At 36.5% G+C, this 17,277-nt stretch overlaps 1 protein-coding gene across 1 annotated transcript; it reads right to left on the bottom strand.

Annotated features, from left to right (window-relative positions):
• Positions 1–4,017: 4,017 nt before the first annotated feature.
• On the bottom strand, positions 4,018–4,584 carry LOC136852777 (uncharacterized). Its single transcript, XM_067127674.1, has one exon. The coding sequence runs from the start codon at positions 4,582–4,584 to the stop codon at positions 4,018–4,020; it is 567 nt and encodes a 188-aa protein (XP_066983775.1).
• Between the last annotated feature and the right edge of the window lie 12,693 nt (positions 4,585–17,277).

Genomic DNA, 17,277 nt, shown 5'->3' with positions numbered 1-17,277 from the left:
TGGCTTGAAGAGGTAAGGGAGAAATTGTATCGATCTCATTTGCTTATGAATATGAAAAGACAACCAAGTTTCATGTACTAAGCTTATATAAACTAAGTAGCAAGTGAAAAACCAAAGGAATTCCTTAAAAAAAAAGTAATGTGCCTTGTCTACCGTTTGACAACGGCGAGACGATATAGGAAAGGGAAGTTGGAATATTTCTGTGCCCGAAGAGAAGTAAATAGTCTTCCCGGTGAATGATAGATTCTTGCCCTTGCAAGGAATTAAGAACTGAATTTGGCATCTTGAAAAATGTTGACAAATATAAATGGAAAGGGAAGAGGGTTGATGAACATGAAGTTATTGTTTGAAGGAGGTATATAATTGGAGAAGGAGAATGGGTGAATATACTTCGATGCTAATTGTGTTAGAGATATTGGGACATATATTCGAATTGTAGGTATCGAATTTTATTGTACATAAGAGACAAATATCATCTTGCCCGTCAGGAGAACAATCACTGAAGCATGAAACCTGTAATATTTATACAGAGAGAGAGAGAGAGAGAGAGAGAGAGAGAGAGAGAATTTATTATTTATATGTAATCAGAAACGAAAACTGAAATTAAACAGTATTTCAACGAGATAATTTATAACGGTTATGACACAGGGCGCTCACCATTACTTAAGAAAATATATTATCCTTGAATTTATATTTGAAGTGAAGACAAACTGGTTTCATTTTACTTGAAAATATCAAATAAAAACAATGCCAATACAGCTCAGTTAAATTCTGTAGTAAGTTACATTTATGAGTAATTTATCAAAATTCGAATAACATTACATGGCGATTTGTGAGATAACGATAATTTTTGGTTTGTGATATTTATTCTTTTAAAGACATTATATTCATACACACACACACACACACACACACACACACACACACACACACATATATATATATATATATATATATATATATATATATATATATATATATATATATATATATATATATATATATATATATATATATAAAGATAAAATCCACGAAGGAAAGGGAAACACTGGAGTGCTGCTGAGGCCTTTCGAATGCCTGTCGTCCTTTACTTATCAGTCTGCTAAGTAAAGGACGACAGACTGTCGAAAGGCCTCGCAGCACTCTAGTGTTTCCCTTCCTTCGTGGATTTCATCTTTATTTATATATTCATCGCGTTCCACATTTTCGTGATTCAGTTGCACATATATATATATATATATATATATATATATATATATATATATATATATATATATATATATATATATATATATATATATATATATATATATATTTTAGAAGGGTTAGCTCCGAAGCATAGAGCATCAAAGTTCTCTTTGCCTAAGGATGGTATTCTAGCCCAGTCCTTCTTCACTTTGACTAACTGTGGTACCAGTTTACAGCTGGGTCGATTAATGAGCAGTAGGTCGGCAAATGAACCACAGACCTAAAGGTTTCCAATGGTACCCACAATGCAATGTGTATATATATATATATATATATATATATATATATATATATATATATATATATATATATATATATATATATATATATATATATATATATATATATATATATATATATAGAACCTAGAACCTACTGTTAAATTTTTGCCCGGTACACATGTAGTTTTTAATAACCACAGTGATCTCTAACTTTTCAGTTTCTTCATACCGTGAAAACACTAGTCACTACTTAACGTAGATCCAAATAAAGAAAGAACTGGACACATTTCGATGCCGGGCGGAGATTCGAACTCATTTCGTTCTGATACCCCTGATGCCAATTCGAATCTCGGCCAGGAATCAGAGTATCTTCAGTTCTTTCTCTATTTGGATCTAAGCTAAGTAATGACAAGCGTTTTCAAAGTGTAAAGAAATCGAGAAGCTGAGACGGCATTATGGTTATTAAAATTGCACACACACACACACACACACACACACACATATATATATATATATATATATATATATATATATATATATATATATATATATATATATATATATATATACATACACACTTATATGTTTATATGCGTGTCATTGTTAGTAAATATATATACAAAATATTCATATTCTTATTTTTTACTGATACCATATGCAGAAATAAATCTTGAAATAAAAAGAATTCGGAAACAAGTATTAAGTGAAGGCAAAGGAAGTCAAAGGATGCAGTGTGTCCTTTGGATGTTCGTCTTCCTCTGTTCCTTAGACTAGTGACATTCCCGAGCCCTCGGCAGGAAGCGTTCCCAGCACAATGGCGAATGTCAGGAACTCGTGAGGAACTTCTGTTTACTCCTCAGTGGGACCTGAGGCGACTCCTTGCGCTAAAAGCATCTCTTAAATGTGGTTTCCGTGCGAGTTTGAGAACAGGAGTTTCTTTTATTTTAATCACACGTAAAGCTTTTCTGCAACCACAAAGAGGTTGCAGGGTATGCAGATTTCGACAAAATTATCCAATCATGAATATGTTACAAAGGGTAAACTTTAAAAAGTAAAAGAAATTGTCCACATTTTTTACAAAATCCCCCTCGCGGATTTTGATTAATTTTATTTTGGTTAGACAGGTGTGGAATTAAAGGTCAGTATAAATCAAGATGAATACTTAGTTAGACCTGGCTAAAAGAATGATGCTCTTTTTGCATTTGAGTGAAAAATCGCATATAATTAATTGGTCCCAAGATTTTGTAGTGATAAGATGCAAGCATATTTTTTTTCAGAAATCTCTTAGAATCTTTATTAATACAACTAACAAAGGAAAATTATATTAATTTAAGACCAGGTATATACTTTTTACCCCATTCTAAAGAAGGTCTTCGAAGGAGATTTAAAAGAGAAAATTCAGGAGACTCTGTAAGTCTTGTTGAAGTGTTTGGCCTCTCCTTGTTTTATCTAGTACTTGATTTAATTGACAGACAGAAGTTCTTCCCCTGAAACCCAGTTAACCAGTTAGCTGAAGTTAAACGACCTTTGTATGTATTAAAATAGTTATGGAACTCTTTAATCTTAGCTGTTGCTCATAAAAGTGAATCTTCTCTTAATCTTTTGCTGCACTGTAATAGTTTGCTTGAAAATGACTTAGATTGTGTGTGTCTGTATATATACAGTATACACACACACACACACACACACACACACATATATATATATATATATATATATATATATATATATATATATATATATATATATATATATATATATATATATATATATATATAATATATATGCATACATACATACCACCAACGGAGGTCAGAAGTGAGGTAATTATGTCGACACAGACTTTCTCGACTGAATTTGGAGCCTTTAAACTGAGGTAAACGTCCCAGATGCTTCTGGGAAAGCTGAATAAACTAATAAATCCATGAATTACTTTATGAATATAGGAAACAGTTATACATACATAAATACATACATACATTCATGTGTTGTCCCAACAGATAATCTTAATCATGATATCTTAGCTTATCGATTCTATAGAAAATAATAATCTTAGCCTACGCTTGAATCCTGTCATTGATAAGAAATTTCTGCCCGTTTATCCAGAGCTTTTGAGGTTTCCAGTGGAAAATGCATCTTAAAGAATGAGAGTGTAGCAAAGGTTGCGTCTACAAACTTACTGATTTATTCAAACAACAAATGTAGTGCCTGACACGAGGCGAACAAAACAGAGGTCACAGTACAACCAACTGTGCTTGTTGGAGGATGGAAAGATATACATAAATCAATATACAAGACATGAATGAAGTTATGATACATATAGATGGAATAGTGACATTGTAATGTTTGTACTAAGAATGATACATTTAACATAACAATAATATGAACCAGAATATACGTACTAAGGATGTGGGCATCTGCTCTGTTTCTTGTATGCATGCGCTTGGCACGCAGAGACGCTCGTTGTGAGGAGATTAGCTGGCCAGTTAAGATGCATGGTGTGTGGGTACATGTTGGACCCTATAGGACTCCCCCCCTTGGAAGAGGCCTATGGTTGTATGTCAGTGTCCGGGAGGTATGCTGGCTTTAGGCTGTCGATGGAACCCCATGTAGTTCTGCCATCCACTGTCATTTGGTAGGCATTGTGTCGTCTCTGGATGACATGGTATGGTCCCAAGTAAGCTGGGGAGATGGGGGTTCTGTGTGTGTCTACCCGTATGAACTCATATTTTGCGTTCTGCAGTTCGTTGGGGACGGACACTTTTCTGGGCATGTGGTAAGTTGTTTTGGCCGGCAGTATTTGTTCTAATGCTTTGCAGGTGTCAGGTGGGGATGTTGGGCTTATTGCATGTTGAAAGACGTCTGCCAGCTTCTGCTGGAGATGTGTTGAATGCCACGTTTGGTGACATTCGCAGGCCCAGTAAGACCCAAGGTAACTCCTTTCTCCCACTCCTGCTTTCAGTGACCGGTGTAGCCTTTCGATGATGCCAGTAGCTTCTAGGTTGTAGGCCGTCATGTCCCCAAAAGGTCTGCGAGGGTGTTCCATAAGGCGGATGTGAAGTTTGCCCCCCTGTCGCTCATGACAATCTTTGGGAATCTGTGTCTGCTGACCCATCCGATGAGAGCTTTTACACAACTCTGCCGCCTGTTGCTGTATTGATGTTGCTTCTGGCCACCTGTCGATGATGGTGAACAGGTATCTGTACCCCTTGGAGGAGGGTAGAGGTCCCACTATGTCAACAAGGATGTGGGTGAGTTGGCAGTGTGTTGTGTGGAACTCTCCTAATCCACTCTCTATGCGCCATGTTATTTTCACAGGCGATGGTTGTCTCTCCCTTGTTGATTGACAGGTTGCTGCACGTAAGGGCAGGGTTGTTCTGCTGCAGTCGCTGTAGGTTCACATCATCTCTTTGCGCCTCTGCTATTTCGGGATAGGCTATCCCAGGCTGGATGGTGTTGAGGCATTGTCTCAAAAGTGCATCCACCGAGGTGTTTGATGAACTCTTCAAATATTTGATGGTGCTGGAGTGTTCAGTTATTGCTAATAGGTGATACTGTTGTTGTGCTGACCATGCATCTGCTGTCTATGTGAAGGCCTGCACCAAGGGTTGATGGTCCGTTTGTATGACGAACTGCCTTCCTTCAAGCATGTAGTGGAAGTGACAGTTGGCTTTGTGGACTGCTCCGTGTCGAATGTGAAGTACTTTTGTTCTGCTGATGCTAACTTCTTGCTGAAGAACACCAGTCACCTGTCTTCTGCTCTAGTACTGCACCCATCACCGTGCTACTTGCATCAGTCGTCAAAGTGAGGGACCTATGGGGTAGAAGAAAGATTGATGTGGCTGCAGAGGTTATTGGTTGTTTTGCTGAAAGAAATGCATTATCCTGAAAGTCTGACCAATTTAATTTTTTAGATTTTCCCTGTAGGCATGTGTACTGTAGATTGGGTTCGTGATTTTAGCAATATTTGGGATAAATCTATGATTATAGTGGATTGGTCCTGAAAATTCTAGTATTGCTTTAATTTTTGTTGGTTTTGGGAAGTCGGTAATTGCTTTTACTTTCTCTGGTAGGGGTTTAATGCCATCTGGGCTTGTTTGATGTCCCTGGAATTCCACCATTTTCTTTGCCCATTCGCACTTGTCTTCACTTACTACGAGTCCATTTTCTTTAAGTATCTGCAGCACCCTTTTGACGTCTTTAACATGTTGCTTGAGGTTGGGGCTAAATATGAGGATGTTGTCCACGTAGACCATGCAGAAGGGAAGGTTGCCCAGCAGTTCGTCCATAAGTCTTTGGAAGGTTGCCCCTGTGTTCTGAAAGCCAAAACAGCTGTAGTTGAATGTGCAGATGCTGAGGAGGTTGATGATTGTGGTCTTTTCCATATCTTCCTTCACTACTGGAATTTGGAAGCACACCATCAGCTGATCTATTTTGATGATCTTTGCTCCGTTCATTTGGTTGGTTATATCTGCTATGTTCAGCAACGGGTATCCATCTGGCTTCGTTTTGACATTTAGCCGCCGATAGTCTCTGCAAGGGCACCATGTTCCATGGGGTTTTGGTACCATGTAGAGGGGGGATGCCCATGGGCTGGGGGCTTTTTGGCATATTCCTGCATTATCCATTTCCCTGAACACTTGTTTGGAGTAGGCAAGTTTGTCTGGGACTAGTCGTCTGAAGTGTGCATGGACTGGGTGGCCTTCAGTTTCTATATGGTGCTGAATGTTATGTTCTGCTGGTTTGGTTAAGTCATGATGGAGGTCATCTTTGAAGACCTCTAGGTAGTCTTGTAGAAGTTAGCATATCTATGGCTTTGGAGTGTATGCTGCGATGGGACCTTTTTGTTGTCTCTGCTATTGCGTTGATGATGTGGTGGTGGGTTGTTTGCACAGCTGTTGAGATGATACTGGAGCTGTTTTTGGGATTGTTGTTTTGATGCTACGTTCACTAGCAGGTCATGTGCTTTTAGGAAGTCTGCTCCTAAAAGTGCTAGCATCATATCTGCCATGATGAAGGTCCAGCTGTAGTCTTTCCCTTTGAATGATACATTCATATTTTGCTTCCTGTACATCTTGAGTGGCACTTCACTGGTGATGGATACATGGAGGTTGATGGGTGGGGCGGGGTTGAGTCATTTGTGCGGGCTGGCTGCCACAAATGATTTGTGTGCTCCGGTGTCCACAAGGAATTCTGTGTTCGATCTTTCATTCCAGACGAAGAAACATGTGGATCCCTTGCGTTTGTATCTGGAAGAAAGACAGCAGTAAGCAGGCGCAGCTTCTCTTATGAGGCAACCGGTCTGCTCACTGCTGATGTTTAGTTGTTTGGGTCGCGGATGTGACCCTCTTGCATGCTTTTTGAAAACAGGCAGCCTTTGTTACATTTGCATGTGTTTTTCCCAAATTCCCAATGGAAAAAGCACATTTCCTCTGGTTGTTTGTCTTTCTTCTGTCTGGTCTTTCCCTTGATGAATTGTTTAGGGAAGTTCTGCTTGTGGATGGGACAGCTGGTCCCTCTGAGTCGCTGTCTGATTCTGTGTCAGTTGACTGCTGGGACCATTGAGCTGCTGCTGCTATGGTTGGCTGGGTGGGCTTTGCTGTCTTGTGGGCCATGTGTACTGCATCAACCAATTTTATGAATTCTTTGATGGGCATGGTGGAGGCATACGGAATGGCCGCCACTGGTTGGAGGGGTAGTTTTGTGAGGAAGACCTCTCTCACCAGGTCCAGGGTTGACTCAGGTTGGCCGTTTGCGGAGGGTGGCATTATGACCCGACGCAACTGCTTGTACACATACAATGGCTGCTTGTCTCCTATGGCTGCCTCCACGTTGTTCAGGAATTTCTTGGCTATTATGGTGGGTGGCATGCTGAAGGATGACTTCAGCTGATCCTTCAGTGATTCATAGGTGACAAGGGTTTGCAGTTCTGTGAGCCATCCTGCGACTTGCCCGAAAACTTTGTCTGGCAGGAATTCGAGGATGGTGTCTGCTTTGCGTGGTGAGGAGGTAATTTTCTTCGATAGGAAGATTGTCTCCTCCCTGAAGAACCAAGCTTCTGGGTTGTGGGGCGTGAATTGGGCCAGACATATGGAGTCAGCAGCGACATTGTCGTTGGAGAGCCTGGCATCGTTGGGGCTGGCTGAGCTGGACATCTCCATGGTCACCAATGTTGCAAAGGCTTGAGTAAGAGACTGCAGCTACAAACTTACTGATTTACTCATACAACAAACAGAAATGTAGTGCCTGACATGAGGCGAACAACACAGAGGTTACAGTACAACCAACTGTGTTTGTTGGAGGATGGAAAGATATACATAAATCAATATACAAGACACGAATGAAGTTATACCCGTAGCTGGAATGCTGACATTGTAATGCCTGTTCTAAGAATGATACATTTAACATAACAATAATATAAACGAGAATATATGTACAAAGGATGTGTGACATCTGCTGTGTTTCTTGTATGTGTGCGCTTGGCGCGCAGAGATGCTTGTTATGAGGAGATTACCTGGCCAGCTAAGATGGATGGCGTGTGGGTCACTGTGGGGCTCTACAAGAGCATCAAGGGATTTGGAGCTTTTTTGCATTTTGGTCATAGAGCTTTCATAGATCTAGATAATGTTCATAGTAAATTCGGAGATTCTTGAGATCTTTTGTATTCATTAAACTCATGGTGGCTTCTCGAACTACGACGGTGTTGCAAAAGTCATAATATTCAATATGTTTTGAACCTTCTATAGTCTGTCATCTTTCCATTCTTCAGTGTGCTCAGAGTTTGGGTTTTAACCGCAGACCCTTTATTTTGGTTTTTTATAATGTACTCGAGTTTCCATTCTTGAAGTTAAGCTCGAATTGTATTTCCTTTCTTTCTTTAGTTATTTTATTTAATTTTTATGTATTTTTTCTTTCATGTTTCAACACTACACGATAATGCATTACAGAGAAATACATTATTGTTGATTTTTAAGTAACTAGTTCATATGAGATGATTATTTGCTTGGAGGAGTTCCTCCTTAACTACTTTAGGTTGTGATATGGGCAGAAAAATTAGTCTTCTTCCTTGGAAGGCTCCTCTTCCAACACTTTTTCCTTGTTGTTGTGAAACTAAGTCAGCAATGTGCTGTCACGGGCTCTCTTACTACTAGTGTAACCAGTAAAACTTTTTCCATCTGTCTTCAGATGGCATTCTAAAATCAATCGACATTTAGTATTCTTAACCTCTGCGACATCGGATTGTCTCTTCCCCTCTGCTGCTAAATTTTGAACCTCTCGTGTTTTTGTGTTCCCAGACATGCATAACTTTCCATTTTTTGTTAGGGAGCCTTTTTTTGACCTTGATCCAGCCTTTCCATTTCATTTTCTTATTTGCCTTGTCAAGGTACGTAAAGGCACTGGATTGAACAAAACAAGAACACACAAAAAAATTACTTACCAGTTATCATGTCACCAAATCCTCTCAGTCGTCTTCTTCCTCAAAATTATCTCAACCAAAACTCTCCTGACGAGTAACCCAGCTCACAGGTAACAACAGCTTAAGCTTCTCCTGAATCAACAAGGCTTCTTCTTAAACTTTCTAAACTACTTCCATATCCGGCAAACTTCGAAACAACTTTCACTCACGGTGAACTTACAGTAGAAACAACTTCGTCCCAACAGCTGTAAAGAAGTGTATTGTGTCAATAACTCATTTAACTTAGGCGGTTATTTTTTCAAATTTTACCGCTAATGGGAACAGGACATTGAACTTCAGTCCTAAAAGGATGTTTTATTGTTATAAATTTTGTATAAATTGAATTCATTCCAAAGGATATGGCCTCGTTTCATGTACATTAATATTTTAAAGAGGTATATAGACTATTTATAATTAAACCTTTTTTTTTTACTTAAACTAATTTCATTTTAATAGGAAATTGGTTCTGGAAGAGACTAAATAGAAAGATATTTAGTTCCTTGCACCAAGAATGGTTTTAAAGTCTTATCAGTATGGAATTTTTAGAACCATTTATTTATTTATTTTATGATTTTTATTTGTTTGTTTATTTTTTTGGGTTTCTTTATATATTTCCCTATAATTCCTTAAGCTCAGTGTTCTTATCTCAAAATTCGTAATTCTATTCACTTAAAGCTTGGCCGGGAACCCTGTGACATTTTCTATTTGTTCATCATAAACTTGTGTCAAACCAATATTAATTTTTAACAAGATTTCCGTAGCCTTTACATTCACAGGGCAGTAACAAGTAAAAATAGGGGTCTTGTATCTTAGCCTCGCCCTACAAGACTGAAGTTTTATCATTCTGCCCTCACAATCTACCGGTCAACAGTGCGTCCGATATCTTCACGGTAGGTTACCGGAACGCGATTTTTGTACTTTTGAACTTCGATATTGCTGGAGATGGGAGCATGATTACTTATGAACCTCAAGTACATCTGAGCTACTTCAGTTTTTTAATCCCCTCCATGGAATAAAGAACATGTGACAGCTAAGAAACTATAGAATGATATCACATCATTTCAACAACACAATGAACCTTTACAGAAAGATTATTCTTATAGGTTATAGAGCAGTTACAACTAGAATCCCAAGTATCTCTTTATACCAGAATTGTAGTCCCTCTTTTTTACTCTGAAAAGAGTAAAAGAACAGCTTTTGAGAATATATTTGTTAAAAATTTCTTACAAACGGGAATTCTTACAACGTTCTTTATCCCATTCTGGAGTGAAACTTCGGCGCCGTATTTTTCCGCTGACCTTTTCTTGCCAAGGTTTCATGATCTAGTTCCACAGTATGCTCCTTGTACTGATATCTAATAATTTAATAACATTGGAGCGCTGCCCTTCAGTGTCCATGGATGGGCAGTTCCATAATGTAATTTCAAACCAGTTACTTTAAATTTTTAGTGATAAATATTTCCAATGGTGTTAAATTTTAGTGTGGCTGCTATAGTTACATTACTTCATACTTTGTTCTGTATTACGTAGGTGATACTGAAGATAACTTGTAGAGACCTTTCTGACAACGTAACACTTAAGAGTGTGTTTGAGGTTCTAACCCTCTTACTTACAGCAGTACAGCAGCTGAATGCCCAGAGAGTAACCAGATTACTTCTCCTCCTCCTTCTGTTGAGGTTTAGTTTGGTAATCCGATTAACCCGTCTTATGGCGTTGGGTTTGATGCCATAATACCCTTTCCTTTGATACTGTTGGACAGGTTACAAATATAATGATTATTAAAATTAAAATGATTATGATCACTGATGTTTGAACTAAATATTTCACGGCTGGGTGCTATTTGGTTAAGATGGGAGATGATCAGCTGTACTTTAATTCACGTTTTTTTTTAGTTTATTACAAACGCACAATTATAGATTCTGTTTTTCCATTTAATATCACTTTAATATAAAGCATTTAATTATTGTTTTATTTCATACAATCCTTTATGAATAGCAGACTCAGTGATTCCATCATTCAGTTCGAGTCAACAATGATCTCGTCAGTATCATTGCATAGATCTATCAATAAGAGTCAATATTGTAATCCTCTTGTTTGTATTTAGATAGTGCTTTTGATTTTTTAATCCTCTTATACTATTATAGTTTTAATGTCATTTTGTAAAGAAGCAAGAACATTAAGGAAGTATCGTTTCATGTATGTAATGTAATATTTTGTTTTTCATATTAACGTATTTTTTTAAAATAAATGAATGGTAAGCAATATTTATGAGAGCGCTGTTTTTATGTTAACATTTGGTTATGAAGCCATATTACATGTACAGTACTATTGTGGCGCACAATTCTGTGTCCCGGTTACCAATTTTTTAGTTCTTTTCTAATGATTTTAGTGAAAGAATATTACTGCATCACCGATTCATGTGTTCGTCATTAATTTTGACACTGAAGAGATATTGTATAACAGTCGTGTTAATGTTTCATAACTGGGGTAAAGTAAAAATGCTTTGATAATTAATTTTACTGCGTTTATTCTTTTCACAGTCCCTGCATTGGCTCTAATGCTAACATTTCCGTTTCATTCATTCAAAAATAAATGCTGTAATTCTGTCGCAGTTCTTTCCTCAGTTTTGTTGACAGAATAAACAATGACAAAGACCTCTCCAGTTTTCAGCACTTCATTTGTCTTCGTAAACGCACCAAGTGTAACCTTCGCCTCATTTTTATTTAGTTACGTAAAATCGCTTCAGAAAATATTGTGATGTATCCCGATTTCATTTATTCATTTTTTAATTTAGTTGTTAGATATTCGCACGACGTGGTTTTTTTTTAGGTTATTTTAAAGGAAGTCCTAATATACATAGAAAAGTTTGCAAAAAAATTGCGTATTTTGTGGAAAATCACAAATGTCTCCCCTCTGGAAAATTTTTTTAGATGCTACACATTACTTCCATCAAGGACTGAAAAACCAGAATTGTTTTCCCTTCGAGTAATTTAATAACCAAGACAGAAGGCTCCAAAACCATTCCTGTCCAGTGTAAGTACTATGGTTGAATTAAAAACTTTTTCAATGTAGAGAGGCTTATTTCAGTAATTAGGCGAATACTGAATCACAAAACGCTAGAAATATTCATAGAGGATAATACATTACAGTTAATATATTGACAGGTCGTGAATAGACATTTACGACCTGTCAGTATATTAATTGAAATGTACCAAACAAAAACTTCTTTCAGTTTTCTTCTGAAGATGGAAAGAGAAACCCACAAAATTCCTGTGTATAACTTGTTTACTTGTAAATATTTACATATATTACTTTTAATCTCGAGTACTTTCAGGTCCTAACTGTGACCCTTTTTCAAGAGATGAGGTAGTCAGGCTGGTTCAAGGCCCAGCAATCATCTGGAACTTCTCCCTGTGCTGTCATTTATATGATGGCTGTCCTGGTTTCCATTCTCTTGAGAGTTGTTAATCTCCTCCTGTCGGTCTGATATCCTGATCTGATGGTCAGTGGTATTAACCCTTGTGGTATGTGAATAGTCACCATCGGTCTGTTGGGCAGGAGACCTAACCTCCAGGTCAGAAGGGTCGATCTTAGCTTCCTTTAATATTAAAGATCGGCTTATGGGATCTTCTGAGGCAAATCATTTGTTTCCTTCTATCACTTTAATCTGTCTGATGAGTGCCCCTTCCACTACCCTCTATGACTGATGTTATTGCTTTTGTATATAAGCCTACTGTTTTTAAAATCCATCGTATGGTCCTTTTCCCAACAGTGCATAGCTATAGCCTCCCCTGTGAGTTGAGCTGTACTGCCCTCCTGTGTTCTTGGATTCTAGTCCTTATTCCCCTACCTGTTTCACCCACATATTTGTTTCCACAATTGTTGCAATTAATTATGTATACTCCCCCTATATCATCTTCATTACTGTCTTCTCCTTCCAATTTATTTTTACATACTTTGTTTTTTACGGTGTTGTCAAAGGTATACACAAATTTATATATAATTTCTTTCATTTTTTATGTAATTTGTTTCATTTTAGGCATATAAGGGAGGGAAACTATTTTCTTGTTTTCTGTATTCCATGTACTCTGCATTTTCCCTGTAAAAAATCCTCCTAGCTTTGTTGAGTGCCCTTTTTCGGAACCATTCCGGGTATGCTAATGTATCAAAGCTTTTATCAATGTAATTTATATCTTTATCTATCTTACAAGGGTCACACGTTCTCATTGCCCTAAGAAATAAACCTGCTAGAACACCCATTTTTATATCATGACTGTGAAAAGAGAAGAAATGAATATACGAGTTTGTGTGTGTGTGGGCTTTCTATATGTGCTGAATTCATATAGCTTAAAATATAGATTTCAAGTTACATTAAGGATTTTTTTTATTTGGATAATATTAAATATATTCTACGTGGTAGTAAGTGTAATTAAGTATTGGACAGCTATTTCTCCTAAACCAAGTTCGAATCTTGGCGTGGAGGAAGAGTTTCTTCACTTACTCCCAAAATAGGATTCAAAGGTTTCAGTGAAAAAACGTATCCAAAAATATCCCAAGGTGGAGATGTTCAAAACTGTTGGCAAATTGAACTCTGTATTTACATACCCGTCGATATTTGTTAGCTTTCTATTTACATAACCTACTTTCTAAACAAACTAAACTTTGGGTTAAATAAAGGTTCATTTAGAAAGCAAACGTATGACACCTCTCACAGCCGACAGTTCCATTGACTAGATCTGTATTCCCAAAATATGGGAAGTCATTTGCATCTCATTATGCAAGAGCAACATCCAGTAATTCCCATTTGCACAATGATACATCGACCAAAGAAGGATGTTGACACGACCAGGCGGGGATACGATCATTACCCTTCATCCGTGATGCTTTCCTCTTGTTAGGCTCTGTTGTTCCTCCGGATAAGTGTTTGCATGAAGCTGGTCCTGTCGCGTTACACTATACAGAATGTATCAGCGACATCCTACAGGAGAGTCATTTTGAAGCATTAAAGGGTACATTTATTTTTCTGTCTAGTTGTATCTCTCTCTCTCTCTCTCTCTCTCTCTCTCTCTCTCTCTCTCTCTCTCTCTCTCTCTCTCTCTCTCTCTATATATATATATATATATATATATATATATATATATATATATATATATGTGTGTGTGTGTGTGTGTGTATGTATATATATATATGTACACACACACACACATATATATGTGTGTGTGTGCGTGCGTGTGTTTACTCACACCCAAATATTAAGCCACAACTATCTTTTTTTTTCCCCCGAATTCAGTATACCCTGGAAATAGCTTACACCAAAGGGAAGTGCAACTGGTAGTGCATGTGAAAGTCACGGTCTATCTTTGTTTCTAAACCTAGGGTCCAGGTTCCTGGACAGGGGAAGAAACTTTTATTCCGAAGGTATAGCGAATTCGATATTACCGATACAGACGGTTTTATATTTTGAATATAAAATAGGCACGCGTTTGTAACTAAAAATTCATACACATATATGTGTGTATATATATACATATATATATATGTGTGTGTCTGTGTTTGTGCGTGTGTGCGCGCGCGTATGTAATGTATGCCTATGCAAGCGTCTGCGTGCGTATTTTTGTACCATTAAAAGAGCCGCCACTCGGTCATAACATTTTCACTTTTTAAACCTTAGTTGGTATCACAGTTTAATTCAGAAAGAACTGGCGTAAGTATATTTGCAATTTTCAGTTAATCCAAGGTAAATTGTCAGCATCTAAGGAAGAATTGGCTAATTCTATTGCCGTCACAGTTATTGTGTCAGGGGAAAATTGATATGTAATATTCATTGATTGTAATTATAATATTCCTGTTACGTTTTTGTCAGTTATTATAATTCTTTTTTTTTTCCTACTTTTATTTAATCACTGGAAAATCACGTTTTTATTCTCAAGTTTTGAGTTTATATAGATAATTTTTGTCTTACCTTCTTCTTTGTACTCACCACCACCACCATTATTATTATTATTATTATTATTATTATTATTATTATTATTATTATTATTATTATTATTATTATTTACAAGTTGCACACAAAAGTCAGTCATCTTTTTTAGCGCTCGTTTCTAGGTGTCATCATCATGAAGTGTCTCTTTTGTACCGCATTCCATATTTCTGTTGCTTCGATCGGTTTTTGTTCGTTTCTCATCAAATGTCTTTTACAAGGAAGAAAGTTGAACACATTTTTGTTTTACTAAGACGGCAACTTTAAATGAGCAATCTCGCACAAGAACAAGTGATACATCAAAAGCAAGTGTACAAAATGTATAACAGACTTTTCGCTCTTCAGAGCAATTAGAACTCAAGAGCTGCATTTTAATTTTTCTGCCGTTTTTATGAACATTTGATACTTTTATCAATGCCTAATTGCCATTATTACTTTTATGGTTCTAAAAGTTTTCCTTGGAATTTCTTGAAAGTTCACCTGAATGGTTTTTGAAAAGGCTACAAAAAATTCCTTTTGAACTTCACAAGAAATTTTATTATTGTAGAAAGTAATAAGTTCAGTGCTCCCTGATGATACGAATTTTCTATTGTCAAATGTTTTGGTTATAATTTCAGTTTTTGATGATCACGATTTGCACAAATGTATTTGAGGTGTCGTGAACTTTCACGTCAGGACAAACTGTATGTATGTACAGTATGTATGTATGTATGTATGTGTGTGTGTGTGGGTGGGTGTCATTACGCGTGTATACACACAAGCACATATATGTTCGAATGTGCGAGTGTGTGCATGTATGATGTATGTGTGAGTTTGTATATATCTGCATATTTAAAGCAGTCTTTTGTAAAATAAAGGTGACACAATTTGTATCCCATGTTCATCATTTTATTATCATAAGAAGTCATTTCCTGGTTTTCTTATTATTCCGAAAGCATATAAAACCCTGTTTTTACATTTTTTTCGACGAGACGTTGACGAATCATCCACACGAGATTGTTTCAATAATAGATAATTTTCATTTTCTTTTGGTTTATGATTGAAAAAATATCTCAAAATTTCACTTTCATTTCACTTTTATTTACAAGGAAAAATGATTGAACTGAAGCAGAGAGAACTTAGTAAATAAAAGAATTTTTTATTTCTGTTTCTTGTTGGAGATATTGCCAATGATTGTCGTCGATGAAGGAACGTTTCCATTCATCATAAAAATTGTCAGGAACTGATTAAAAAACGGAACGCTACAAAGTGTACTGCTCATTTTGTAAACCTTTACATTTCATTTCATTTATAGCGCCAACGAGTTAAATGTCAAATTGTAGTGATGAAAAGAAGCAATGTTCATTTTCATGCCTTATTCTTCATGCTTTTGTACAGGTGTTTTAATGATCATTGTGGAATGAGAAGGTCAAAAAGAATTGCGCACACGTTGTATTTTGTCACATATGCTGAGTTGTCTACAAACACAGACATACAGACGTGCATATATATATATATATATATATATATATATATATATATATATATATATATATATATATATATATATATATATATATATATATATATATATATATATATATATATAATTATATCTATATATAATACACTTTATTTATATATATAAAAATAAGAAACGGGGTATATATATATAGGAAATAAATATATAAACCGGTCAGGACCTACACCCCGTTTCTTATTTTTCGAAACCGGTCAGGGTAATGTGTTTCTAAATGAATCACTTGTGGTACAAAAATGATAATAATAATATAATATATATATATATATATATATATGTATATATATATATATATATATATATATATATTTATATATATATGTGTGTGTGTCTGTGTCTGTGTGTGTGTATGTATGAAGTTTAAAAGTCCCATAAAACATAGTTAACACAACAAAAGCACGTGTTGCAGTACCTCACTCCTGATCCCTGGTGATTATTGAGAGGTCGTATACTGAAAGAGCATTTTTGTAGAATGTGCAAGTTTGGAATGACAATGTGGGTGGAATTGGAAATGGTGGTTGTCTTTGATGGAAGGGATCAACCTATCCTGGTTTTAGTCCTCGTTGACTCCTAACTGTGTCAAGTGTGGTGGGTGGATTCCCTGGAACGCTTGCATAGGAATGTGTCTTGGATTATCACGTCCCTGACATCCGATTTCCCGTGTCCTCTTGAGAGGGGCAAATTCTCAGGTTAACTGATGACGGTAGATTTCGGAACCTTCCTGTATATTGGTAGGGAAAAGTTTTCACGATTAAAGTGTGATTGAATTGTACAAAAAATTACAGGAGTTAGGAGGTATTTATTTGCTTAATTTAACATTATTATTATTATTATTATTATTATTATTATTATTA

The sequence above is a fragment of the Macrobrachium rosenbergii genome, chromosome 26, assembly GCF_040412425.1.
Source record: "Macrobrachium rosenbergii isolate ZJJX-2024 chromosome 26, ASM4041242v1, whole genome shotgun sequence".
In the NCBI taxonomy this organism is placed as follows: domain Eukaryota; kingdom Metazoa; phylum Arthropoda; class Malacostraca; order Decapoda; family Palaemonidae; genus Macrobrachium; species Macrobrachium rosenbergii.
This window is presented reverse-complemented; position numbering and strand designations above follow the sequence as displayed.